This window comes from Scyliorhinus canicula, chromosome 4 (assembly GCF_902713615.1).
Source record: "Scyliorhinus canicula chromosome 4, sScyCan1.1, whole genome shotgun sequence".
Classification (NCBI taxonomy): domain Eukaryota; kingdom Metazoa; phylum Chordata; class Chondrichthyes; order Carcharhiniformes; family Scyliorhinidae; genus Scyliorhinus; species Scyliorhinus canicula.
The window spans coordinates 208,224,431-208,251,236 of record NC_052149.1 but is presented as its reverse complement, the minus strand read 5'-3'; the positions used below and the strand labels follow the sequence as shown (position 1 = coordinate 208,251,236).

The window sequence follows — 26,806 nt, the reverse complement described above, 5'->3', positions numbered from 1 at the left end:
TTCCACTGCTCATGGCAGCCCCCATGTCAGAGACACTTCGCTCTCCTCCGCCTATTCATCCTGCATCAGCACCTTTATTTCTCAGGCCTACATCCTGCAGCCCACACCTTCTGCCGCTGATAGCTGATCTCACCTGTCAACCAGAGGTCAAGCCGTTATCCTGGTTGGCTGTCAGGTGGGAGTCTGCGGTGATTTACTTGAATTACGCCCTGTCATTAAGATCAGCTGAGCTTCCTTCACCAATTACCAAAATCCCTTGCACCCTCCCTGCCTCTCTGCTAATGTTGGGGAGCAAGCAGCTGCCACGTTGCTTTTCACTGTCGCTGCAGTGCTTGCCTTGTGGTTAGACAGACAGAATTTGGGTGCAATACTGAAGCTGGGGGCTAGCAGGTTGCCCAGTTCAACATCCTGTTTATTTTTTAATTAAATATTTTCTATTATTCCGCATTGTTTCTACCTATTTGCCAATGAGATATACAGATTCCAAGGTTTCTTAGCCATTTCAATACAATTCATGAAGTATGTGTGTTGCTTTTTAAAAAATCTTTTTTTACTTGTTTGCATTCAAATTCACCTGTTTTCTATCTGCCAACATTTACTTTGTCCAAATCATTCTGAAATTTTAAAACTGCTTCCTCCAATTCCACCAGATTGGTACGATTAGAAAGCATCCACCGTTCTGCATTGTATTTCTGAGTTTAGATCACTGTGCCCCTGGTCACCACGCTCAGTGCTTCCACCCCACCCCCTTCTGACCTAACGTCCATAACTTGGTGCTTTCCACCCTTTCAAGCAGTTCCCAAGATTTACTTGAATTCCTAAAACTTATGATCAGTTATTTCAGGGGTGACAGCAAGCGAGCACGTGTCAGTGACTGGGAAACTGGAAGATACTGGGAAGGTAGGAATTGATGAGCATTCTTTGGCTCTATTTCCCCCCCGACCAGATTGAAAGCTGGCTGGCTGCCGGGTGAGAAAGGCAATGGACATTCCCAACAATCAAAGCAGTGTTTTGGTGAAGGGCGGGTGTTGAGGGAGGTGGAGACTGGGAGCATGCGAACAAATGGGGGATGGATGGAGTTGAGAAGAGATACATATGGGAGAAGAAAAGCAATGTGGGATTTGAGGGATCATGGGGGTGGAGGGTGTCGCGGAGGATGCACTGATAAAGGTGGATGGGCGGTTGCGGCGGTGACAGTCTGGAGATTGCAAGAGGGAAAAGATCATCGCAGTTTTTCTTGAGGGCCGCACTCTTGCTGCTCATGGTCCACAAACAATGCTGACCTGCTGGATCTTGCAGCTCCCGCCCCCTTCAGCTGCCAGATTTGTGAACCCAGTGAAACCTGCTCTGCAGACATTACAATTAAATGTCTGCCAAAATTCTCCATTTGAGAGACGAAGGGCAGGATTCTCCGCCCTCGGATGCCCAGAATGTGGGGCGAAATTCTCCCCCCCCCACGACGGGTGGGAGAATAGCGGGAGGGCCTTCCCGACTTTTTGAAGCCCTCCCGCTATTCTCCCCCCCCCCCCCCCCGCCGAAATCCCGACACGAATCGCTGCCGCCGTTTTTTTACGGCCGGCAGCGATTCTCAGCTGTTAGAAGGGCCGAAGTCCCAGCCCTTTACGACCTTTTTACGAACGGCAAACACACCTGGTCCTGCCGTTCGTAAAAACGTCGTGACAAACTCGCAAAAAATAACCATGGCACCGATTGGCACGGCAGTACCACGGCCGTGCCAAGGGTGCCATGGGCCCGCGATCGGTGGGCACCGATCGCGGGCAGCGGGCCCGATGCCCGCGCACTATGGGCGAAATTCTCCCAAAACGGGAGAAATCGTCAAACTGCCGTAAAACCCGGGCGGGTTTTACGGCATCGCGCCCCTTCCCGACGGGGGACCGATTCTGGTCCCCGTCGGGGCTAGCAGCCCGACGTCGGAGGCTCCGACAAGTCGGGCTTAACAAAAATCGTTAAGCCCGCTTGTCGGACTTAGCGCCGGCTGACGCGTCATATGACGTCAGCCGCGCATGCGCAGGTGGGCAGACTCCACCCGCGCATGCGCGGGTGACGTCATCGCGTTTTTGCGCGAAACCCGCGCATGCGCGGTCCGGGTTGCCCCTCAGCCGCCCCGCGTATTGATACTGCGGGGCGGCGGAAGGACAAATAGTGCGCGGGCATCGGGCCCGCTGCCCACGATCGGTGGGCACCGATCGCGGGCCCATGGCACCCTTGGCACGGCCGTGGTACTGCCGTGCCAATCGGTGCCATGGTTATTTTTTTCCAGGTGGTCACGACGTTTTTACGAACGGCAGGACCAGGTGTGTTTGCCGTTCGTAAAAAGGTCGTAAAGGGCTGGGACTTTGGCCCTTCTAACAGCTGTGAATCGCTGCCGGCCGTAAAAAAACGGCGGCAGCGATTCGTGTCGGGATTTCGGTGGGGGGGGGGGGGGGGAGAATAGCGGGAGGGCGTCAAAAAAGTCGGGAAGGCCCTCCCGCTATTCTCCCACCCGTCGTGGGGGGGGGAGAATTTCGCCCTATTTGTCCTTCCGCCGCCCCGCAGTATCAATACGCGGGGCGGCTGAGGGGCAACCCGGCCCGCGCATGCGCGGGTTTCGCGCAAAAACGCGATGACGTCACCCGCGCATGCGCGGGTGGAGTCTTCCCACCTGCGCATGCGCGGCTGACGTCATATGACGCGTCAGCCGGCGTTAACTCCGGCAAGCGGGTTTAACGATTTTCGTTAAGCCCGACTTGTCGGAGCCTCCGACGTCGGGCTGCTAGCCCCGACGGGGGACCAGAATCGGTCCCCCGTCGGGAAGGGGCGCGATGCCGTAAAACCCGCCCGGGTTTTACGGCAGTTTTACGATTTCTCCCGTTTTGGGAGAATTTCGCCCGTGTTCCTCGATGGGGCGGAGAATCGGGCGTCGGGGGAAAATCGCCGACCCAAGCAAGGTCCACAATGCAAGCCGGTAGGGGTGGGGGGGTTGTAAATAAATGCAGAAGGGTCCCCAAGGCTGGGGATCACGTGGGCGAAGATCACTTGTGGTCTCAGCAATCATGAACTTGACATGGTGGATTGTGCAGTGGGCGAAGGGGGCAACCTCCTTGGCCCTCCGTGAGGTCCACAACATCAGGGTCACACTGGTAGAGACGATCCGAGCTCATCCGAGGACCCTTCACCGGGGCAGGGGGGGCAGAGGCATTCAGGGACTTCATGTCTGGGGAGCTGTGGCTTGGGATTGGTGCTCGACCCGTATTGTGGAAGAAAGTACCAGAGACGTCATATTGATTGAAAATCAACTTTAAAAATTCTATATACATGCATTCCCAACTGCCCCAAATGCCTGAAGGCACCCTCTCTCTTACCCCCTAGCCCACCTCACTCATGTATTCTCTCAGTGAGCCTCGACCTGCTCAGCCTTTCTGTGCTCACCCACTACATTTAAGTGTATCCGCAGGATGCACATCAGAGATGTCCCAGTACCTTCGATACCCCTGGCGGGCATCCTCTGGGGGCCCTGGAGCCATCGGGCCCTGCCTCTTGCCGGCGGCATATGCCTCACCGTGCCACCCAGCTCTAGGTGCTAACTCCAAGGCGCACTGTTGTCAGGGGGTGGGTCTCAGGGAAGCGGCTGGCCACTGTTGCCACTCCATAGGGTGGCTCCAGATTGGAAACCAGCATCCCCTCCTCCTGGCTGGTGCCCATAGGGGCTGGTTTAGCACAGGGTTAAAGAGCTGGCTTTTAAAGCCAACCAAGGCAGGGCCAGCAGCACTTCCCGTACCATCCTCCCCGAACAGGCGCCGGAATGTGGCGACTTGGGGCTTTTCATAGTAGCTTCATTTGAAGCCTACTTGTGACAATAAGCGATTTTCATTTCATTTCAGGGATTTACCTCGGGCGGATTGAGCTAGGGCTGCCCTACTTCATCTGGCTCTTCCAGTCCTGGCGGCACCCCAATGTCTGCAGCACAATGTCAATGCCCTCAGTGATGCTCCTCAGTGACTGGCAGATGCTCGGGAGTGTCCCAACATTTCCCACCTGAGACTGGGACAAGTTTCACAGTGCCTGAGGTCAGTGGGAGGGATAGGTCGGTCTGCATGGCATAAACAACTCACGAGTGACAGGTCATCTAGGTAGGTGGCGAGGACACTGATGTCTGGCACCCGCTGCCTACCTGGGCCCTTTTATACCCTTTCCCACCTGTTGTTGGCCAACATTTCCTGCGGGGACAATGAGGGGGCACTGTGAGCTGCACCCTTCGTTCATCACAGGGCGTGGGGAGGGGGTGTTTGGGGGCGGGTGGGACATTAGGTGCATGCCGGGGGGGGGGGGGGGTAATATGGGGGATGAAGAGATGGGTGACTGGGATGGATGGGGTTTGAGGAGAAGGGATGGGGTGTATGGGATTTGGGAAGTACGTGGGCAGCACTGCTCGACATGGGAGAGCCGGAGTACGGAACGGTGTTGGGCATGGTCGGTGCCAGGTTCTTGGGGGGGGGGGTTGGGTGCCCCTGCATTATCCCTGGCCACACAGGGCCTCCGATGACCTGGGAGATCCCGGGATGCCGTTCCGCTTTGTCCACGTATGTGTGGACCAGTACTAAACGGCGCCCGGCTGCGGCCTCCCTGGGGAGGCCGGTGGATCCCGAGAGGCTGGTAGATACTGGCAAAGTAGGCCTTAAGTAGGTTTAAGGCCTTACATGAGCATGTGTGTGGGTTCCTGATACCAACCAGTCACAAGACTTGGGTAGGTCCCGTGAAGCGTCCTGGCTGTGGGGAAGCGCATGAGTGGCTTCACCCAGGATCTTCCAGCCAATCGAAGCGCAACTTGGTCGGTAGGTCGTCCCTCTTGGCGTCAACATTGGTTCTCTCTGGTTGCTGATGGCGTGCTGCTGGAAGAAGTATTCATTCAGTGTATTGATCACCTTGAACTCATCTTATGTTTTGTTTCGATTTTCATCTTTTATGATTTGTATCCCTTTTCTGATTACCTGATTACTGTTAAAGCATCGTAGTAACTTTTAGTGTCTAATTTTATCCTTTCAACCTGTGAATTCCAGTAGTTCCATTAGATTAGAAACAGAAAACTGGGGATTTGAGTTCTAAATTGAGATTTACTCTCGTCACCCTCCAGTTTTGTTTCATAGATAAATATGAATTGCTGGGATCTCACTGTTCAGTAACACAGCAGTACTTTATACCTGTGCCTTCACACACTTGAGTTGTGTTGATTGGATGGGAAGCTGAAATGTTTCTAATTTTTAGCCGCTGAACAGACAGTAAGTGATAGTGTTCAGCTTTTGAACTAAGATTAAAATTATTTATTAATCCTGGGTCATAGACTAAATATTTAACTTTCAATCCAGACTGTTTACATTTTAAAATATTTGCTTATTTTTGCTAAAACGGATTGACGCTGTTGTGTTGATGTCATTAGATCACTCCCGACATTGGCAGAATCAACTAGTCAGCTGACCAGCAATAATACGGGACAACCCAACAGTTTGGAGACAAATCCATCTTATCCGAAATTCTTGAAAATCCAGCATTATTCATCTGCTGATCAAATCTCCATCAACAGTAAAAATGGTGAAGTGAAATTATTTCAACATAAAGTATGCAGTAAGGATAAAAGTGTTACGATTCCAGTTGGCGTTACAACTAGGCGGGAAGATTTCAGAATGGAACTCTGACGCAAAAGCGTCTAATTTTTTTTTAATGCGGAGCAACAGAATCACAGGACTGCCAATTAGTTTTTAACAACAAGAAAAAAACATTTATTGAACATGAACAGTTTAATTATAATACAAAAGTCCTTTACTCCCCAGTTAGCTTATCAAATGTATACAGTTTTCAAAGGTGACACCCCAGTCTAAAACCAAATGGTCGATGCCACCCAGCCGATCTTCTGTAAATTTCTTCTCATTATCCCACCAGATGATTGTCACATGAGTATATCCAAACTCCACTCCCAAAAAGGCACACTTTAAAATCTTATTTCAAACAATGCTTTTCATCAGCTGTTTTCATTAAGAATCCAGCTCCAGATTTTCCAGCTATCCTTTCAAACTAAGCTTACGGGCGGGATTCTCCGAAATGGAGGCAGAGTGTCTGCGCCATCGTGAACGCCATCGCGTTTAACGACGGTGCGAAACGAGCGCAGGCACTACCGAATCTGGCCCCCGCAGTGGCGACGCACCAACCCGGGCATGCGCGGAGGACTTCCTCAATGCGCTGGCCCCGACGTAACATGGCGCAGGGGTTCAGGGATCAGCCGCGTAAAAAAGTAAGGCTGGGGCTGGAGAGGCCATCTCGCTGATCGATGGGCCCCAAACGTGTGCCAACCCCAACGGAGGACCCCCCCAGTGAAGGAGCCCCCCTCCGCCCCCCGCCCCCCCACAGGCCGCTCCCCCCCGACCCTGCGCGCAGTGTTCCCGCCTGCTGCGAGCAGGTGTGAACGCGCCGGCGGGACTCTGCCATTTCCGCGCGGCCGCTGGGCCCATCAAGGCCGGAGAATCGGAGGCCCGGCCAGGGACAGAGGTCTGCGACCACCGGCGCACCAAATGCACCGCCGCAATTGGCGCCGATTCTCCGCTCCTCGGAGAATCGCATGCCGGTGTCGGGGCGGCGTGGCGCGGTTGCGGCAATTCTCCAGCCCGGCGCGGGACTCGGAGAATCCCGCCGTACATTCCACCGTTTTAACAAGGAATATAGCTCCAAATGTTCCACTTCTCGTGCCAGGTTCCTTTGTTTAAATGCTTTTTGCAAACTCAGAGATCCAACTACCAATTTCCACAATTCTTTAAATGCTTGGTTCCACTGACTGTTGCAAAGTCTCGCAGACCTGAGAATCACTCCTGCTATCTTTCTGGCTTTCCACTAGCTGGCTATCTTCACTGAACAGTACTCTGCTCTACTTCTAGTTCTTCTTTGTTTCTTTAAGTTTCAACTTCTTGGAAACTTCTCCTTGTTTCCTTAACGAGCTGTTCTTTAAGTTTCAGGCATTGGTTTTCTTAACCATTACTCCATGGTATGGATTTTCTTCAAACAAAGCTGGGAGGGGGCCGCACGGTAGCAGAGTGGTTAGCATTGCTGCCTATGGTGCTGAGGACCCGGGTTCGAATCCCGGCCCTGGGTCACTGTCTGTGTGGAGTTTGCACATTCTCCCCGTGTCTGCGTGGGTTTCGCCACCACAACCCAAAGATGAGCAGGTTAGGTGGATTGGCCACGCTCAATTGCCCCTTAATTGGAAAAATTTAATTGGGTACACTAAATTTAAAATGGAAAAGCACTCTGCTGCCAGCTCGAAAACTACATGCAGAACACAAGAGCTTCAGAATTTGAATAAGCTGTATAGCTCCTCAAGTCTGTCCGATCATACGTTCATGCCTGATCTTCAACTTCAACTCCATTTTCCCACATGATCCCCATAGTCCTCGATTCCCTTAGAGTAGAAGAATCTATCAAGCTTAACCATGAATTTATTCAACAGCTGAGCATCCCGTGGCCTTTGAAGTAGAGAATTCCAAAGATTCATAGCTCCTTGTGTGAAGGAATTTCTTTATCTTTCTCCTTATCTTGAGACTTTGCCCCTTCGTTCTGAACTCTTCATCCTTGGGGAACATCATCTCAGCTCATGTTTCAAAGATGTCACCTCTCATTTCTCTGAACTCCAGCGAGTGAAGACCTTTTCTACCCAATCTCTGCTCATAAGGCAATCCTCTCAACCCATTGTGGGCGGGATCACTTTTCGGCAAATCTGCTAGTCTCACTTTAATGCGCAGATTCCCGAGATACCGGAAGCATTGGGATCTATCCCCTTCACCTTGGAGACTTCAATATTGGTCTCCACAAATGGGGACCAAATGGAACGGCACTTATGGGGGTCTCCCAAGGGATTGGAGGCCCCCAGGTGCATGTCCTTTGGGCAGGGTTATACCCTGGCTCTTGCCACCCAGGCACCCTGGCACTGCCACCCTGGTAGTGCCATCTGCCTGCCTGACTGACACTGCCAAGGTGTTCAGGTGGCATTGCCAGCTGGCAGGGGCACTACCAGGGTGCCAGGTTGGCACTGCCAAGGTGCCAAGCTGGCATTTTGTGAGTGGTGGTGATCCGGTCGGGTGTGTGCTGCATGGATGGTGTGGAAGCCCCAAGGTCTATCCCATAATGCGTTGGGGCTTGGTGGAGTCAGGGGTTGCTTCAAGGTCGCCAGAGATCAGAACGGCATTTAAAAATCTCAACGCTATGAAAGCCGGGAAACACATGGCTAAACGTGCTCGCTATGGGACTTTGTTCCCATTTAGTTATATCCCGCCCATTATGAACCCTTAACATACGTAATAACCGTTAGGTAGCACCTTGTTAACTGATTGGAAGTCCAAATATGCTTTATATATGCTGCTAATCACGAAATAAAAAAACTATTAAATTTGTCAAACACATTTTCCCCCATTTCATAAAACCATAATGACTCTGCGTGAAAATTATTGCACTGTCTTCATAATGGATTTCTGCATTTTCCAAAATCCGGCTATTTGGTTTGGATTTCTATTTTTTTAAAATTTGTTTACAGGATGTAGCCGTCGCTACTTAGGCTAGCATTTATTGCCCATCCCTAGTTGCCCTTTAGAAAGTGGTGGTGAGTTGCCTCCTTGAACCGCTGCAGTCCTCGAACTATAGGTACACCCACTGTTGTAATGGGATAGGTGTTTTCAGAACCCCAAAATGTATCATGGAGTTCAACTAACCCCCACCTTTAATGGATTGTTGCTTTTGAAGCACATGGCTTGTTCCCCAGGTGTAGTATTACAATTATGGACACGTGGTTTTTAAAACAAAACAATGTTTATTCCATGAACTCAAATTAACCTTTCAAATAAACATTGGATCTCTTAACACCCCTTACTTCAAAAATAACCCCGAAAATAATACAACACTACCCAATCCTGCAACTGTTCTTTTACACATTCAAAAGACTTAACAAATCCTCAAACAGAAGCACATTAGATTTATATTCAATACTGAGACCTTTTTACAATTCCGATTTCACCAAAGGATTAAGAGATAGTCCTTAATGGCAGAGATCACCAGCAATGCAGCTTACAACCATACCCAAGCTTTCTTCAAACTGAAACTAAAACTCCCAAAAAAAGAAGTGAGCTCAACTCCCCCGTGACATCACTTCAGTAATATGATCAGCTGCATTTCTCAAAGGTACATTTCTTAAATATCCAATTCTTAAAGGCACTCTCACATGACACCTCCCCCCAAGAACAAACGTAAACCATCAAGTTCAAGATGGTTCCATTTTTCACTTTTGCACCATCCACTAAGAAATGCACATAGTAAATATATGTTTTTGTTTAAAAAAAACACATGCAAACAGGCATAATAATATAATCCATTTTTCCCTTTCTTCTTCCTCCAACCGAAAACCTTCTCAATTGACAGTCTCTTTGAACAAGAAAGTCTCTGCACGATCCATCCATTCCTCTACTACTCGGCATTTCTGTTTAGAATCAGATACTTTAATTCAATCTGACCACAGAGCCCCTTGAAATTCTCCAATACAGCAGCATTGGTGATCACAGCTTTCAGGCAGTCAAATGCCTGTTGAAAGTCCCCTGTCCATTGAAATTCTTTACGTTTCTTCAGCAATTCCATCAGTGGAGCAACCACGCTACAAATATTTTGTACAAAGGTTCGATCAAATTTATTCATGCTAAGAGATCGCATTATTTCCCTTTGTCTTGAGGGTATCGGAAACTCCGCAAGTAAAGTGATTCAGGCTTCTCCAAATTCACATTCGGCTAGGTTCATCACCAAACCCGCCTCCTAAAGTCGATTGAAGAACTCCATACGATGTTTTAAACCTTCTTTCCATGTCTGGAAGTTGGAAATAAAAGCAGATTGTCCCACTTTCGCAATGCAATCCTTCAAACGTGGGATAGGATTAGAGTCTGTTCTCGTAACTGCATTCACCTTTCGCTAGTCCACACACAACCCGTTGGGTACCATCTGGCTTAGGTACCATCACTATGGGTGAGCTCCATTGGCTGCAACCCACTTCAATTGTGCCATTTTTAAGCATACTCTCAATCTCTTTCTTAACCTGTGCCAATTTTAAAGGGTTAAGTCTATATGGATGTTGTTTGATCGGAACAGCATTTCCCACATCTACATCATGTATAGCCATTTTAGTACTTCGCAATTTATCTCTACAAACATGCCCATGTGATATAATAACTCTTTAAGGTCAGTTTGTTTTTCCTCTGGAAGGTAACTTAACAATTCATCGCATATTTTAAGAACATCCTGATTTTCCAATTTAATTTGAGGTATATCAAATTCACAGTCATCTGGATTTGGTTCATCACGTTGAGTTAGAATCATTACAACCTCCTTTTTCTCTCCTTCCCTTTCAAAGTACCTTTTGAACATATTCACATGACACACTCGGTGACTCTTCCTTCTATCTGGTGTTTTTACCACATAATTCACCTTATTTAATTTCCTTTCAATCTGATATGGTCCACAAAACCTGGCTTTCAAAGGCTTCCCTCCCACTGGTAACAACACTAAAACTCTGTCTCCACTGGCAAAACTACGAACTTTGGATTTCTTGTCCGCTACCCGTTTCATGACATTTTGTGCAACTTTTAAATGTTGTCTAGCCAATTCACCTGCCCTATTTAATTGTTCCCTAAAATTTGACACGTAATCCAATAATGTAATTTCCGATTTCTCACCCACCAATTTTTCTTTGATCAATTTAAGTGGTCCTTTTACCTCATGACCAAAAATTAGTTCAAAAGGACTGAATTTGGTTGACTCATAAGGTGCATCCCTAATTGCAAACAGTACGAATGGAATTCCTTTATCCCAATCCTCAGGATAATCTTGACAATTATCTCTCAACATTGTCTATAATGTCTGATGCCACCTTTCTAACGCTCCCTGTGATTCTGGATGGTACGCAGTTGATTTAAATTGTTTCATTCCTAAGCTATCCATAACTTCTTTGAATAACTTTGAGGTAAAATTTGATCCTTGATCCGATTGTATTTCTGTGGGTAGTCCATATCTAGTAAAGAATTAAAGTAACTCCTCCACAATCTTTTTAGCTGTAATATTACGTACTGGAATAGCTTCTGGAAACCTAGTAGACACATCCATAATAGTCAAAAAATATTGATTCCCACTTTTGCTTTTAGGAAGCGGTCCTACACAATCAATTAGGTCCCTCGTAAAAGGTTCCTCAAATGCTGGAATGGGTATTAAGGGCACTGGTTTTATCACTGCTTGAGGTTACCCTATCACTTGACATGTGTGACACGATTGACAAAATTTAACTACATCTTTATGTAGTCCAGGCCAATAAAAATGTTTCTGGACTTTAGCTTGAGTTTTCCTTATTCCCATATGACCTCCCACTGGTACCTCATGTGCAACTCGCAACACCTCCTTTCTATACCCTACTGGCAATACTACTTGATGAGCTTCTAACCACTTTTCATCCACCTGCATATGTACAGGTCTCCATTTTATCATCAAGACATCACTTTTACAATAATAACACTCTGGTATACTCTCAGATTCCTCTTCCGTATATGCTTTCTGATACATCCGTTTTATTTTTACATCTTTCTGTTGTCACTCTGCCAATTTTCCTGAACTAAAAAGATCCGCCTCATCCTCCACCTGTTCTTGTTCTTTTTCAACCATCTGATCAAAAATCGTTTCTGATAATTGCACTTCAACTTCATCTTCACTCTTTGATTTCCCCTCTTGTCTTAACCTGTGACTTTGCGAACTTGTTACTACACAATCCGGAATAATCCCAGGATATTCGTCCTTCAACATTTCAGTTGTCTGATTTTCCACTGGCTTATCAACCACAGTAGGCATCACTCCCACCTGCTATCCAGCTATATCATTACCCAAGATAAACTGTGGGCGTGATTCTCCGCTCCCCACGCCAGGTGGGAGAATCGCGGGTGGGCCGGGTGAATCACGACATGCTGCCCTGGCACCCCCCCCCCCCCCCCCCCGCTCAGAGAATCGCCGCTCGCCGTTTTCCATGGCGACCGGCGATGCTCCGGCCCGGATGGGCCGAGCGGCCTGACGTTCCCGACCTGTTCATGCCGGCGGCAACCACACCTGGTCGCTGCCGGCGTGAACATGGCGCCAAAGGCTCGTTTTTGGCTTGTGGGGGGCGGATAGGGGAGCGAGCACCACGGCCGTGCTCGGGAGGGGACTGGCCTGTGATCGGTGCCCACCGATCGTCATGCCGGCGTCTCCAAGTGATGCACTCTTTCGGCAACCGCGCATGCGCGGGTTGGAGCCGGCCAACCTGCACATGCACGGCTGACGTCATTAGGCACGCCGGCTGTGTCATTCTCGGCGCACCGGGCCTTGACGCCAGTGTCAAGGCCCGGTGGTCGAGATTTACGGCGCGCTGCTCCTAGCCCCCTGGGGGGGGTGAATAGGGTGCGAGTAGCGGCCTCCGATGCCGTCGTGAAACTCGGCCGAGTTCACGTCGGCCTTCCCGATGCCGCACGGCAGAGGAGAATCGCACCCTGTATTCCTGGACAGGATAGTTTCTCTATTACTCCTACTACCACTTCACCACTCTACACTGGACTTTCCAACCTTAACTTATATAATGGAACGCTACTCCTCTCACCCCGAATTCCACACATCACCACCTTTTCTGGCAACAGTCTTCCGAAACTACATAATTCCTCATCTCTTACCATTAAAGATTGACTAGCCCCTGTATCTCTTAAAATTGTGACTTCTTTACCTGCTCCTCCTGATACACATGAGTAAACTTTACACACACAAGTAAATTCTTTAAAGACATCTGGCACCTTCTTAACAATTACTTCTTGAACATGCTGTACAATCGTTTGCACCTCCTTCGCTTCCCTTGGGCTTTCCTTTACTACTCCAACAAATTCCACTGTCTTATCCTGTTTTACCACATCAGCCTTCCCAGTGCTTTTCTTCAACCACCAACACTGTGACTTTACATGGCCTAGTTTATTACAGTGAAAACATTTGAAACTTTTAATTTCTTTTCCACCCTCCTGGATTTCTTTTTAAATCTGAGGTACACTCTCTTTATTGTCTCCCATCAGATCACCTTTACCTTGACCACTTGAGTATTTCTCATTCCCAAGTTTCTATCCCTCACCGGCTGAAACTGATGTCGGAAACTAATCTTTGATCTATGAACTAATTCATAATCATCTGCCATTTCTGCTGCTAATCTCGCAGTTTTAACCCTCTGTTATTCCACATGAGTTCTCACTACATCAGGAATTGAATTTTTAAACTCCTCCAAAAGTATAATTTCTCTGAAAGCCCTTATCCACCTATCAAAGTTATTCTGTTTGAGCCTTTCAAACTCCATGTATGTTTGACCAAATTCTTTCCTTAAATTTCTAAACCTTTGTCTGCAAGCTTCAGGCACTAGCTCATATGCACTTAAGATGAATTTCTTCACCTCATACGTTCCAGATACCACCTCCGGTAGTGATGCAAACACTTCAAAGCTCTACCTTCCAGCTTTGTTTGAATTAGTAACACCTATATGTCCTGTCGCCATTTCATTTGTTTAGCTACCTTCTCAAATGAAATGAAAAAGACTTCCACTTCCTCCTCCTCAAACCTTGGCAATGCTTGAACATATTTAAATAGATCCCCGCCACACCTTCGACTTTGACACTCTTTCTCACTATCCTCATCACTATCATCCAACTGTATGTTTCCCTTTACATCTGCCAATTTTAACTGACTGTCTTGTTTCTGAAGTTTTCTGAAGTTCAAACTCCCTCTCTTTGGGCGGAATTCTCCGCAACGGCCGACAGCGTCGGAGACTGCTCCTCGCCCCCTATTCTCTCCCCCCCCCCCCCCCCCCCCCCGGGAGACTAGGAGCGGTGTTTCGTGAAACTCGCCCGCCGGGCCTTGACGCTGGCGTCAAGACAGCGCGCCGATAATGACGCGGCCAGCGGAGCCATAGTGACGTCAGCCGAGCATGCGCAGGTTGGCCGGCTCCAACCCGCGCATGCGTGGTTGCCGTCTTCCCCTCCGCTGCCCCGCAAGACATGGCGGCTTGATCTTGTGGGGCGGCGGAGGGGAAAGAGTGTGTCTCTTAGAGACGCCGGCCCGATGATCGGTGGGCACCGATCGCGGGCCAGTCCCCTCCCGAATACGGCTGTGGTGCTCGATCCCCTCTCCGCCCCCCCCCACAGGCCCCAAACATACCTTTCACGCTATGTTCACGCCGGCAGCGACCAGGTGTGGTTGCCGCCGGCGTGAACAGGTCGGGAACGGCAGGCTGCTCGGCCCATCCAGGCCGGAGAATCGTGGGTCGCCGTCAAAACCGGCGACCCGCGATTCTCCGAGCAGCGTGTTGCAAAATGCGACACACCATTTTGGGGGGGTGGGAGAATCGCGGGGGGTGCCGAGTGGCCCTCCCGCGATTCTCCCGCCCAGCCTGGGGAGCGGAGAATTGCTCCCTTTATCTTTTTCCCTATCTGTAACTCTCTCTTTCTTTTTGTTCTGCTAGGGCTATTCTTTCTTTTCTCCTTTCTTCTCTCTCCTTTTCTTTTTCCTCTCTCTCTCTCTTTCGTATTCAAGCCGCTTCAATTCTTTCTCATATTCCATTTGTTTAATTTGCAACTGAATTTTTGCCATTTCCAATGAGTCAAACTGTATCTCAGGCAACTTTAAATCCTTAGCCACCACCATAATTACCTCATCTTTTCGCATTTTGTCAGGTAATGTTAACTGCAATGTTTTGCCAAATCTAACAGTCTGCTTATAGTCTCTGTCTGTAAGGTACTGCGTGTGACAGTCTCCACCCCCAAAAACTTCTGAGCCTCTGAAAGAGCCATTGTCCACAACACACTTGAACTAAAATACCACACCGGAAAAGCAACAATCCTTCACTGTCTTTAAGTTCACAAAAGCCAACCCAATAGATAGACTTTTATCCCCTCGAGCCAGCAAAATGTATCATGGAGTTCAACCAACCTCCACCTTTAATGGATTGTTGCTTTTGAAACATATACGGCTCGTTCCCCAGGTGTAGTATTACAATTATGGACACGGGCAGCACGGTGGCGCAGTGGGTTAGCCCTGTTGCCTCACGGCGCCGAGGTCCCAGGTTCGAATCCCGGCTCTGGGTCACAGTCTGTGTGGAGTTTGCACATTCTCCCCGTGTTTGCGTGGGTTTCGCCCCCACAACCCAAAGATGTGCAGAGTAGGTGGATTGGCCTCACTAAATTGCCCCTTAATTGGAAAAATGAATTGGGTATTCTAAATTTATAAAAAAAAACAATTATGGACACGTGGTTTTGAAAACAAAACAATGTTTATTCCATGAACACAAATTAACCTTCCAAATAAACAAATAAACACCCCTTACTTCAAAGATAACCCCGAAAGTAATACAACACTACCCAATCCTGCAACTGTTCTTTTACACATCCAAAATACTTAATAAATCCTTCAAACAGAAACACATTAGATTTATATTCAATACTGAGACCTTTTTACAATTCCGATTTCATCAAAGGATTAAGAGATAGTCCTTCATGGCAAAGATCACCAGCAATGCAGCTCACAGCCACACCCAAGCTTTCTTCAAACTGAAACTAAAACTGCCAAAAAAAAGAAGTGAACTCAGCTCCCCCCCGTGACATCACTTCAGTAATATGATCAGCTGCATTTCTTAAAGGTACATTTCTTAAACATCCAATTCTTAAAGGCACTCTCACATGACACTGTGCAATTAGGAAGGAGTTCCAGGGTGTTGCCCCAACGATAGTGAAGGAACATGATATATTTCCAGAGTTCACTACACTCTGCAGTTCCTTGCGATCTTGGACCAAGTCAGGGTGGTGAGTGAGTTCAAGGGGAACCTCCAGGTAGTGTGGTTCCCAGGTATCTGTTGCTCTTGTCCTTCTAGATGGTAATGGTTGTGGGTTTTGAAGGTACTGTCTAAGGAGCCTTGGTGAGTTAATGCAGTGCATCTTGTAGATGGTACACATGGCTGCCAGTGTTCAGTGGTGGAGTATTTTGATTTGATTTGATTTATTGTCACATGTACCGAAGTACCCTGAAAAGTATTTTTCTGTGGCCAAGGGAACGTACACAGTACGTACATAGTAGAAAAAAGAATAACCAATAGAGAACATTGTCAAATGGTACATCGACAAACAGTGATTGGTTACAGTGTGGAACAAGGGGCCAAACAAAGCAAATAGATGAGCAAGAGCAGCATCGGGCATCGTGAAGAGTACTCTTACAGGGAACAGATCAGTCCGATGGGGAGTTGGTGAGGAGTCTTGTAGCTGTGGGGAAGAAGCTTTACCTATGTCTGGATATGCGGGTCTTCAGACTTCTGAACCTTCTGCATGATGGAAGAAGGCAATGTCTGGGTGGTAGGGGTCTCTGATAATGCTGTCTGTCTTCCTGAGGCAGCAGGAGATGTATACAGAATCAATGTGAGGGTGGCAAGCTTGTGTGATGCGTTGGGCTGAGTTCACCGCACTGCAGTTTCTTGCGATCTTGGACCAAGCTGTTGCCATACCAGGCTGTGATGCAGCTGGATTGGATGCTTTCAATTGCACATCTGTAGAAGTTTGTGTGAGTCGATGCAGACATGCCAAATTTCTTTAGCTTCCATAGGAAGTAGAGACGTTGTTGGGCTTTCTTGACTCTTGCATCAACGTGAGTGCACCAGGACAGACTGTTGGTGATGGTGACCCCCACGAACTTAAAGCTATTGATCATCTCCATTCAAAGCCATTGGTGCAGATGGGGGTGTGTGTCGTGCTATGCTTCCTGAAGTCGATGATCAGTTCCTTGGTCTTTCTAACATTTAGAGGGATGTTTTCGGTACGCCATATAAAAAACATGTTTTAATGTTTGATCTCCATCATTTTGTGAATAACCATATTTTGCTATATTTTACTCCACTCCATTCCAAAATATAAAAGATTTGGAAGATCACAACCACAATATTTCTATAGCCACCCCTTTTAAAATCTTGAATTGTGGGACTGGGACTGTCCGTTCCAGAGTATAAGTGCCCCTGCCAGAGGAGAATCGGGACTGGTCTCCGCTGTAGTGAGAAACAGCGCCGAGGTGCAATTCACAGTGCTTGGCCATGCAAATGTATGCATGGTGGAGACCATGCTGGATTCCATTCACATCCTGGTATTGGATCACCATTTTGAATGGCCCGATACCAGCGTCTAACAGCAGGCCCCTCCCAGCCCTACAATGCAAAGTTTGACCACCACCACCCCCCGCCCGATGACAAGGAGAACACCCTCCACCCATCATCATGAAGGAGCATCCTCCCCTCCACCCCCGATACTATGGAAAAATTAGGTTTCTCCCCCCCCCCCCACACACTAGTCATGCATGAGGGTGACCCGGCATCCTTCCCCTCCCCACTCAACTCCCCCACTTCAGTCTCCACCCCTGGCATTACCAATGGTGCACTGCCCCCCACCACTAAGGCACCTACACCCTGCAAATGATATACATGCCTGGGGAGGTGGACCCTGAGGGGGATCAAGGGGGTCAGTCCATAGATAGTGTGCACCTCTGCCACTGACAGGCTGCTTAGGGGGTTTGTTTACTTGTTTTTCCCCTCACGTTTGAATGCATCTCAAGTACGTTGCTTTGATGCTAACCACAATGTTTATAAACACTCTTGCTTTGATTGACAGCTCCTGACCACATCAAAGCAGCTCAGTGCTTGCAGCTGTTTGATCATTGTGGTTTGTATCAAAGCAGGGTACTCAAAATGCATTCAAGCACGAAGCCAACAATAAATAAACAAATGCCCGAAGCATCTGTGTCTGAACTATAAACCTTCAATCACAGATGGGGAGAGGTTAGAATGGGCTCCCAGTCTGTAATTCCATGCTGGTGAATGCAGATCACTATTTTGCATTTCCCAACTGCCATGAGATGAATGTCACAGCCAGCGGTGGGATGCGGAGAATGGGAACGGGTCTGGCGCATGGCACCAATCCTATTTCCTGCTGAACCTCTATTCTCCACCTGATCGTAGCAGTAGTGAATGGAGTATCCCAGCCTAAGTCGAGGGATTTGTTGGCTTTTAGTCCCATTAATTTTGCCAATACTTTTCCGTTACTACTATTGATTGCTCGCTCTTCGTTCACCCTTGGTACCCAATTATTTCAGGTACAAAGACTGTGGCCGCGATTCTCCCAAAGAGAGACAAACAGCCTACGCCGCTCCTCGCCCCCTATTCCCCCCCCCCCCCCCCCCCCCCCCCCCCCGGGGGGCTAGGAGTGGCGGCGCGTGAATCTCGGGCGCCGGGCCTTGACGCTTGCGTCAAAGTGGCGCGCCAGGAATGACGCAGCCGGCAGCGCCTAAGTGACGTCAGCCGCGCATGCGCAGGTTGGCCGGCGCCAACCCGCGCATGCGCGTTTGCCGTCTTCTCCTCCGCTGCCCCACAAGACATGGCGGCTTGATCTTGCAGGGCGGCGGAGGGAAAGGAGTGCGTCTTTTAGAGATGCCGGCCCGACGATCGGTGGTCACCAATCGCGGGCCAGACATCTCCTGAGCACGCCCGTGGTGCTCGATCCTCTCTCCGCCCCCCCACAGGCCCTAAACACAGAGGTCGCACGCTGTTCATGCCGGCAGCGACCAGGTGTGGTTGGCGCCGCCGTGAACCAGTCGGGTTCGGCAGGGCGCTCGGCCCATCCGGGCCAGAGAATCGCCGGTCGCCATGAGAAATGGCGAGCGCCGATTCTCCGAGCGGCCTGTCGAAAAACGCGACACGCCATTTGGGGGGGGGGGGTGCCAGGGCAGCGTGTCGTGATTCGCCCGGCCCTCCCGCGATTCTCCCACCCGGCGTGGGGTGCGGAGAATCGCGCCCTGTATCTTCTACTGTGAGGACAAACACAAAATATTTGTTTCAACGTGTTCACTAGTTCCACTTTTAATGGCTTTGGCTCGCCACAGATGTCACTTTTTCCATGGAGTTTTTATTGCTTATTTCCAGGAAACCTAACCAATGTACAACACTTATTAATTCCAGTAGAACGGCGCTGAGGACCTGGGTTCGAATCCCGGCCCTGGGTCACTGTCTGTGAGGAGTTTGCACATTCTCCCCGTGTCTGCGTGGGTTTCACCCCCACAACCCAAAAGATGTGCAAGATAGGTGGATTGGCCACGCTAAATTGCCCCTTAATTGGAAAAAATAATTGGGTACTCTAAATTTAAAAAAAAAAAATTAATTCCAGTAGAGCAATGGTATTGGGTGGTATGTACTCCTCTAATATATTTTTTAAAACGTTCTTTCACAAGAAAAATGCAACCCATGCTGTTCTTCACCATTGGGTGAACATGTTGAACTGGTTTAGTCTGTTTACAAGATGATTTTGAGCCAATGACAGATCGGGGAACCCATTCTCTCTCACTGCCACTCCATAAGTATCGGAGCTAATACATCTCATGGCAATGTACACAGATAGTATTCTTTACGTTTGTGAGTTATCGTAGATTTTTGAAGTTTGCAGGACATATTAGGAAAGCAGTTAGCAATGCAAATCTTGGGATCTTGGGCTTCATAAATAGAGGCATTGAGTACAAAAGCAGGGAAGTTATGCTGAACTTGTAGAAAATTCTGGTTAGGCCGCATCTGTAGTATTGCGTACAGTTCTGCTAACCACACTTCTCAAAAGATGCCTTTGAGAGAGTGGGAGCAGAATCTCCTGAATCGTTCCAGGGAATGAGGAATTTTAGTCCAACCATCTTCAGCTACTTCATCAATGACCTTCCTTCCATCATAAGGTCAGAAGTGGGGATGTTTGCGGATGGCTGCACAATTTCAGCGCCATTCGTGACTCAAAGAACAAAGAACAATATCAGCACAGGAACAGGCCCTTCGGCCCTCCAAGCCTGTACCAGTCATCATACCACCTTTGGCCAAAACCCTCAGCACGTCCTAGTGTTGTATCCCGCTCCCCATCATATCCATCTATTTGTCAAGAGTGCCTGCCCATCACTCTATCCATGCCTCTAATAATCTTATAGACCTTTATGAGGTCACCCCTCAACCTCTGTTGTTCTAATGAAAACAGTCCGAGTCTATTCAGCTTCTCCACATAGCTAACACCTGCAGACCAGGCAACATCCTGGTAAGCCTCCTCTCCACCCTCTCCAAAGCCTCCGCATCTTCTGGTAGTGTGGCGACCAGAATTGTGCGCAATATACCAAGTGTGGCCTTACCAACGTTCCATACAACTGTTGCATGACTTGCCAGTTTTTAGACTCAACGCCCTATCCAATGAAGCCAAGCATTCCGTATGTTTTCTTGACTAGCTCGTCCACTTGTGTTGCCACTTTCAAACATCTGTGGACGTGTACACCCAGATCTCTCTGACTTTCTATATTCCTAATAGTTTTTCCATTTATTGTATATTTCCCCTCAAGGTGAGACCAACCAAAATGCATCACCCCACATTTGTCCCGATTAAACTCCATTTGCCATTTCTCTGCCAAGGTCTCCAACCTATGTATGCCTTGTTGTATCTTCTGACAATCATCAACTATCTGCCACTCCACCAACCTTGGTAGCATCCGCAAACTTACTAATCAGACCAGCTACATTTTCCTCCAAATCATGTATACTACAAACATGAGAGGACCCAGCACCAATCCCTGTAGAAAACTACTAGTCACAACCTTCCATTCAGAAAAACACCCTTCTACTGCTACCCTCTGCCTTATGTGAGCGAGCCAGTCCTGTATCCATCTTGCCACCTCACCTCTGATCTCGTGTGACTTTGTCTTTTGTACCAGTCTGCCATGAGGCACCTTGTTAAAGACTGTACTGAAATCCATGCAAACAACATCCACCGCCCTCCCCTCACAAATGATCTTTCTCACCTCTTCAAAAAAATTGATCAAATTAGTGAGACACGTCCTCTCCTTCACAAAAGCATGCTGTCCGTTACTGATGAGTCCATTTATTTCCAAATGGGTATAAATCCTGTCCCTGAGAATTTTCTCCAATAATTCACCTACTACCGACGTGAGGCTCACCGGCCTATAGTTTCCTGGATTATCCCTGCTACTTTTCTTAAACAGCGATACCACATTAGCTATTCTCCAGTCCGCTGGGACCTCACCTGTAGCCAATGAGGATACAAAGAAGTTATTCAAGGCCCCAACAATTTCCTCCCTGCTTCTCTCAGTATTCTGGGCTAAATCCCATCCGGCCCAGGAGATTTATCTATCTTAATGTCTTTCAAAACCCCCAATTCTTCCTCATTTCTGATGTCAACATGACCCAGACTATCCACACACCCTGCTCAAGAATCATCTTCCACAAAGTCCTGTTCTTTGGTCAACACTAATGGAAAGTACTTATTTAGTACCTCGCCCATTTCCTCTGGCTCAACGCATAGATTCTCCCCACTGTCCTTAAGTGGTCCAAACCATTCCCTGATTACCCACTTTCTTTTTACATATGAATAAAAAGCTTTGGGATTCACCTTAATCCTATTTCCCAAGGACTTTTCATGACCCCTCTCCTCGCCCGCCTAATTTCTCGCTTACGTACCTTCCTATTTTCTTTATACTCCTCAAGGGTTTTGACTCTCCCCACCCTTCTAGACCATACAAAAGCCTCCTCAGACAATGAAGCAGTCCATGTACAAATGCAGCAAAACCTGGACAATATCCAGACATGGGCTGACAAGCGGCAAGTTAGATTTGTGCCTCGCAAATGCCAGGCAACGACCATCTCCTACAAGAGACGATCTAACCATCATCCCTTAACATTCAATGGCAGTAACATCACTGAATCCCCCACAATCAACACACTGGGGGTTACCACCGATCAGAATCAGAACTGGACTAACCACATTAATACTGTGGCTACCAGGGCAGGTCAAAGGTAAAGAATCCTATGACGAGTAACTCATCTCCTGACCCCCCAAAGCCTGTCCACCATCTACGAGGCACAAGTCAGGATTGTAATGGAATACTCTCCACTTGCCTGCGTAGGTTTCCTCCGGGTGCTCCGGTTTCCTCTCACAATCCAATGATATGTAGGTTAGGTGGATTAGCCATGCTAAATTACCCTTAGTGTCCAAAAGGTTTAGGAGGGGTTATTGGGTTTCGGGATTAGAGTGGAAGTGAGTGCTTTAGCGGGTCAGTGCAGACTCGATGGGCCGAATGACCTCCTTCTGCTATGTATGTTCTTAGTTCTTTGAGTGCAGCTCCAACAACACTCAAGAAGCTTTATCCAGGACAAAGCAGCCCGCTTGATTGCTCCTCCTTCCACAAACATTCCAACCCTCCACCACCGACGAAAAGTGGCAGTGTGCAAGATACACTGCATTAACTCACCAAGTTTCCTCAGACAGCAACTTCCAAACCCTCAACCACTACCGTCTGGAAGGGCATGAGCAGCAGAGACCTCGGACCCCCACCACCTAGAGGTTCCCCTCCACGGGGCAGCAGGGTAGCATGGTGGTTAGCATAAATGCTTCACAGCTCCAGGGTCCCAGGTTCAATTCCTGGCTGGGTCACTGTCTGTGTGGAGTCTGCACGTCCTCCCCCTGTGTGCGTGGGTTTCCTCCGGGTGCTCCGGTTTCCTCCCACAGTCCAAAGATGTGCGGGTTAGGTGGATTGGCCATGCTAAATTGCCCGTAGTGTCCTAATAAAAGTAAAGTTAAGGGGGGGTTGTTGGGTTACAGGTATAGGGTGGATACGTGGGTTTGAGTAGGGTGATCATGGCTCGGCACAACATTGAGGGCCGAAGGGCCTGTTCTGTGCTGTACTGTTCTATGTTCTATGTTCTAAGTCACTCACCACCCTGACTTGGAAATATATCACAGTTCCTTCGCTGTCGCTGGGACAAAATCGGGGAACTCCCTCCCTAGAGCACAGTAGGTGTACCTACACCTCAAGGACTGCAGCGGTTCAAGAAGGCAGCTCACCACCAAGTTCTGAAGGGCAACTAGGGAAGGGCAGTAAATGCAGGCCGAACCAGCGACGCCCACATCCTGTAAACTAATTTTTAAAAAGCTACAAGGCTAGGTTGGAGAAAAACTGAGGTTACGGGATTAAGTGTAAAAATAGGACTGATTGGATTGCTCTGCAAAGAGCCTGCATTGTGTCAATGGGCTGAAAGGCCTCCTGCAGAAGGAGGCCATTCAGCCCATCGAGTTTGCACCGGCCCTTGGAAAGAGCACCATACCTCAGCCCAGACCTCCACCCCATCCCAATAACCCAGTAAACCCACCCAACCTTTTTGGACACTAAGGGCAATTTATCATGGCCAATCCACCTAACCTGCATATCTTTGGACTGTGGGAGGAAACCGGAGCACCTGGAGGAAACCCACGCAGATGTGGGAAAAAGTGCAAACTCCGTACAGACAGTGACACAAGCCAGGAATCGAACCTGGGATCCTGGAGCTGTGAAGCAACTGTGCTAACCACTGTGCTACCGTGCACCCCCCATATGCTCTTGTATAAACAGGAAGAAACCCCACTCCCACCCTGGCTGGCCATAGTGCTTCAGCTGGTCGCCTGAGCACTTAGCATGGCCTTCCTGCAGCAGGAAGAAGTCCTTAAGTGTCTATTCATTGGGCACAGAAGCTGTTGGACAGGCCGGCAACGGGAACAACGTTCTGCCGCATGGAACATAAAATTCAGCCCTCTGAAATGATTATAGAATTATCTCTGAGTTGGGCAAATCGCATAGAAATGAGACATGTTTATTCACCACGAAGTAGCAACTCCTGTTTGTGTGAAATTATTTTGATGCCCATGAATCACTTTCATTTGATTTACTCGACTTTGATCCTCAAATCATGCAGTGAAGTATTTGGCAGATTATCTATTTTATGACTACTTTTTCTATCATGTTTTTTGAAGTTTATAAGTTTTGAGGAACAATCTCTGAGTCATCAGTCTGTTTCTTGAAGTGTCGAGCATTATAAAATTTGAAAGCCTATGAAAGAGATTCACAGGGCAAGATGGTTGTGCTTATTGGAGATCAATCATCTCTGTCTTGGGATATCACTGTACGAGTTCCTCAGGTTAGTGTCCTAGGCCCAACTATCTTCAACTTCTTCATCAATGGCCTTCCTTGTGGCGATGTTTGCTGATGATTGCACAATGTTCCACACCATTAGTAGCTCATCCAATACTGAAGCAGTCAATTCCCATATGCAGCAATATTGGGACAACAGTCAGGCTTGGGCTGATACATGACAAGTAATATTCACACCACATAAATGCAATGACCATCTTCAACCAGAGAGAATCTATTCATCTTCCTTTGATCTTCAATTACATTACCATTGAAGAATCCCCCTCTATCAACATCTTGTTGGTTACAATTGACCAGAAGCTGAACTGGACCAACCATACAAATACTATGGCTACAGGAGCAGGTCAGAGGCTGATAATCCTGCGGTGAGTGACTCATCGCCTGACTCCCCAAAGTCTATCCATCATCTACAAGGCACAGGTTAGGACTGTGATGGATTACATTCCACTTGCCTAGATGAGTGCAGTTCCAACAACATTTAAGAAGCTCAATGCCATCCAGGACACAGCAACCCATTTGACTGGCACTCCATCCACCACCTTCAATATTCATTTCCTCCACCACAGACACATAATGGCAGCAGGGTGTACCATCTAAAAAATGCACTGTGGCAACTCACCAAGGTTCCTTCAACAGCACCTTCAAATACCGTGACTTCATCCACTGTGAAGGGCAGGCAGTCACATGGGATCACCACCCCTCCATGCCGCACACCATTCTAACTTGGAACCATATCGGGGGTTTTTTCACTGTCACTGAGTCAAAACCCGGAACTCCCTTCCTAACAGCACTCTGAGTGTACCTACAGCACAGGGACTACAGCGGCTCAGGGGGTGGCTCACCACCACCTTCTGAAGGGCAGTCAGGGATGGGCAATAAATGCTGGCCTAGCCAGCAACACTCACACTCTGCAAAAGAATAAACAAATTGCAACATCATGAAATGCGTGGAATCATATTGTAATTTTTGACCTCAAGGTGTTCAATTATACCTTGGTTTTCAATTTGTAGTTGAATTAAAGAGGCTTAAGCATGACTCAGTGACAAATATTTAATGATTAGAACAAAAGGATTCGGGTCAGGGTGGTTCAGGTAAATGGTTCAGATAAATATGTGAAGAATTCAACTTGACCTGCTTTAGTTATGCCAAATTAGACTTCAATGACAGCTCCATGGGAATACCCCAATGAAAACATTATCAGAACTCACTCAACAAGTTGGGCAAACTCATTTAAAAAAATAAATTAGATTGTTTTTTTCCCTTTGCTAATTCTCTCTTGAAGGCATTGATACTTGCTGAAGTATATTACTATAGAGCACCCAGTAGTTTGCCCTTGGGGCCAATGTTCAGTTATAATTTGCAGTAAGTGTTGTTGACAAGCAATGCCATGGTGTAGGGCCAGTTTAGTTGAGTTTAAGCTAGTTCCCCTCTGTTGTGCACAAATAGTATAACCAGCAAAGGTTACTGGCTGCCAATCCCAGAATCATGGGCTTGTTTTTATTCATTTGATTTGCTTTCAACCCAAGATGCCGAGACCAATTTTAACATTCCTGACACCGCCCCTAACTGAGATCAGCTAACTCATACCAGATGAGGGATCGGATGTTTTAATTAAATACCCAAGTGTAAAATGGAAGTTTTAATGTAACCCCATTTTAAAAGAGCTCATTTTAAGTTTCCATGTGTTCTATTTATTCCAAGCCTATCCATTGGATGTCCAGTCCATTCTGAGGGTCAGGCCTCGTTATCAGTCATGCAATCTGATATCATCTGCAAATTTCAGCAGCATCTCTGGATCATTTTTGGAAGCGATTCCAGCACTTAACCCGTACCCTCTATATATTTTGTTTTGTAAATACCTTTCAATCCAACATGCCAGCAGCCCCAGACTCCATACACAGTGACCTTTATCATGCGTCTCTAATGTGGCATTTTATCAGAGACATTCTGACAGTCACATATAGGGGGCGATTCTCTGATATTGAGGCCAAGTGTTTGCGCCGTCGTGAATGCCGTCGCGTTTTACGATGGCGCGAACAGGGCCCGGGCACAACTTATTCTGGCCCCCACAGGGCCAGCACAGTGCTGGAGCGGTTCATGCTGCTCCAGCCTCCTTACGTGGCGCCAAATGGGTGCCGCGCCATCCTGCGCATGCGCAGGGAAATTCTTACACGCGCCGGCCCCGACCCAACATGGGGTCAGTGTTCAGGGGCAAGCCGTGGTGGTAAGTAGGCCTGGGGGGGTGGGGGGGGGGGGGGGCGGGCGGGTAGAGGCCAGCCCACTGATCGGTGGGTCGGTGGGCCCTGATCGCGTGCCAGACCCCTTCGGAGTCCCGGTCAAGGAGACCCTCACCCCCCACAAGCCACCCCCAAGCCTTCGCGACGAGTACCCGCCGGCAGCAACCAGGTGTGGACGGCGCTGGCGGGACTGTCACTTTTTTGCCCGCCGCTCGGCCCATCCGGGCCAGAGAAGTGCTACTCGCCGTTTGCGACGATTCTCCGAGCGGCCCGGCGCAATTTACTGGTTTCAGGGGGTGGGGTGGGAGAATCGTGTGCGGGGGTCGGGGCGGCGTGGCGCGATTCGCGTGGCGCCCTGGCGATTCTCCCACCCGGCGTGGGGGGTGGGGAGAATACCCCCCATAGTACTTCCAGTACATTGTACGCCCTTCTGCTCTTTTTCT

At 48.3% G+C, this 26,806-nt stretch overlaps 1 protein-coding gene across 6 annotated transcripts in view; it reads left to right on the top strand.

Annotated features, from left to right (window-relative positions):
• Positions 1–26,806, top strand: part of LOC119965344 — a 164,271-nt gene that overhangs the window by 79,841 nt on the left and 57,624 nt on the right. For all 6 annotated transcript variants that reach the window (XM_038795979.1, XM_038795977.1, XM_038795976.1 and 3 more), the window contains exon 10: positions 5,435–5,586. In XM_038795979.1, coding sequence (XP_038651907.1) covers positions 5,435–5,586 — 152 coding nt within the window. The remainder of the gene's footprint in view (positions 1–5,434; positions 5,587–26,806) is intronic.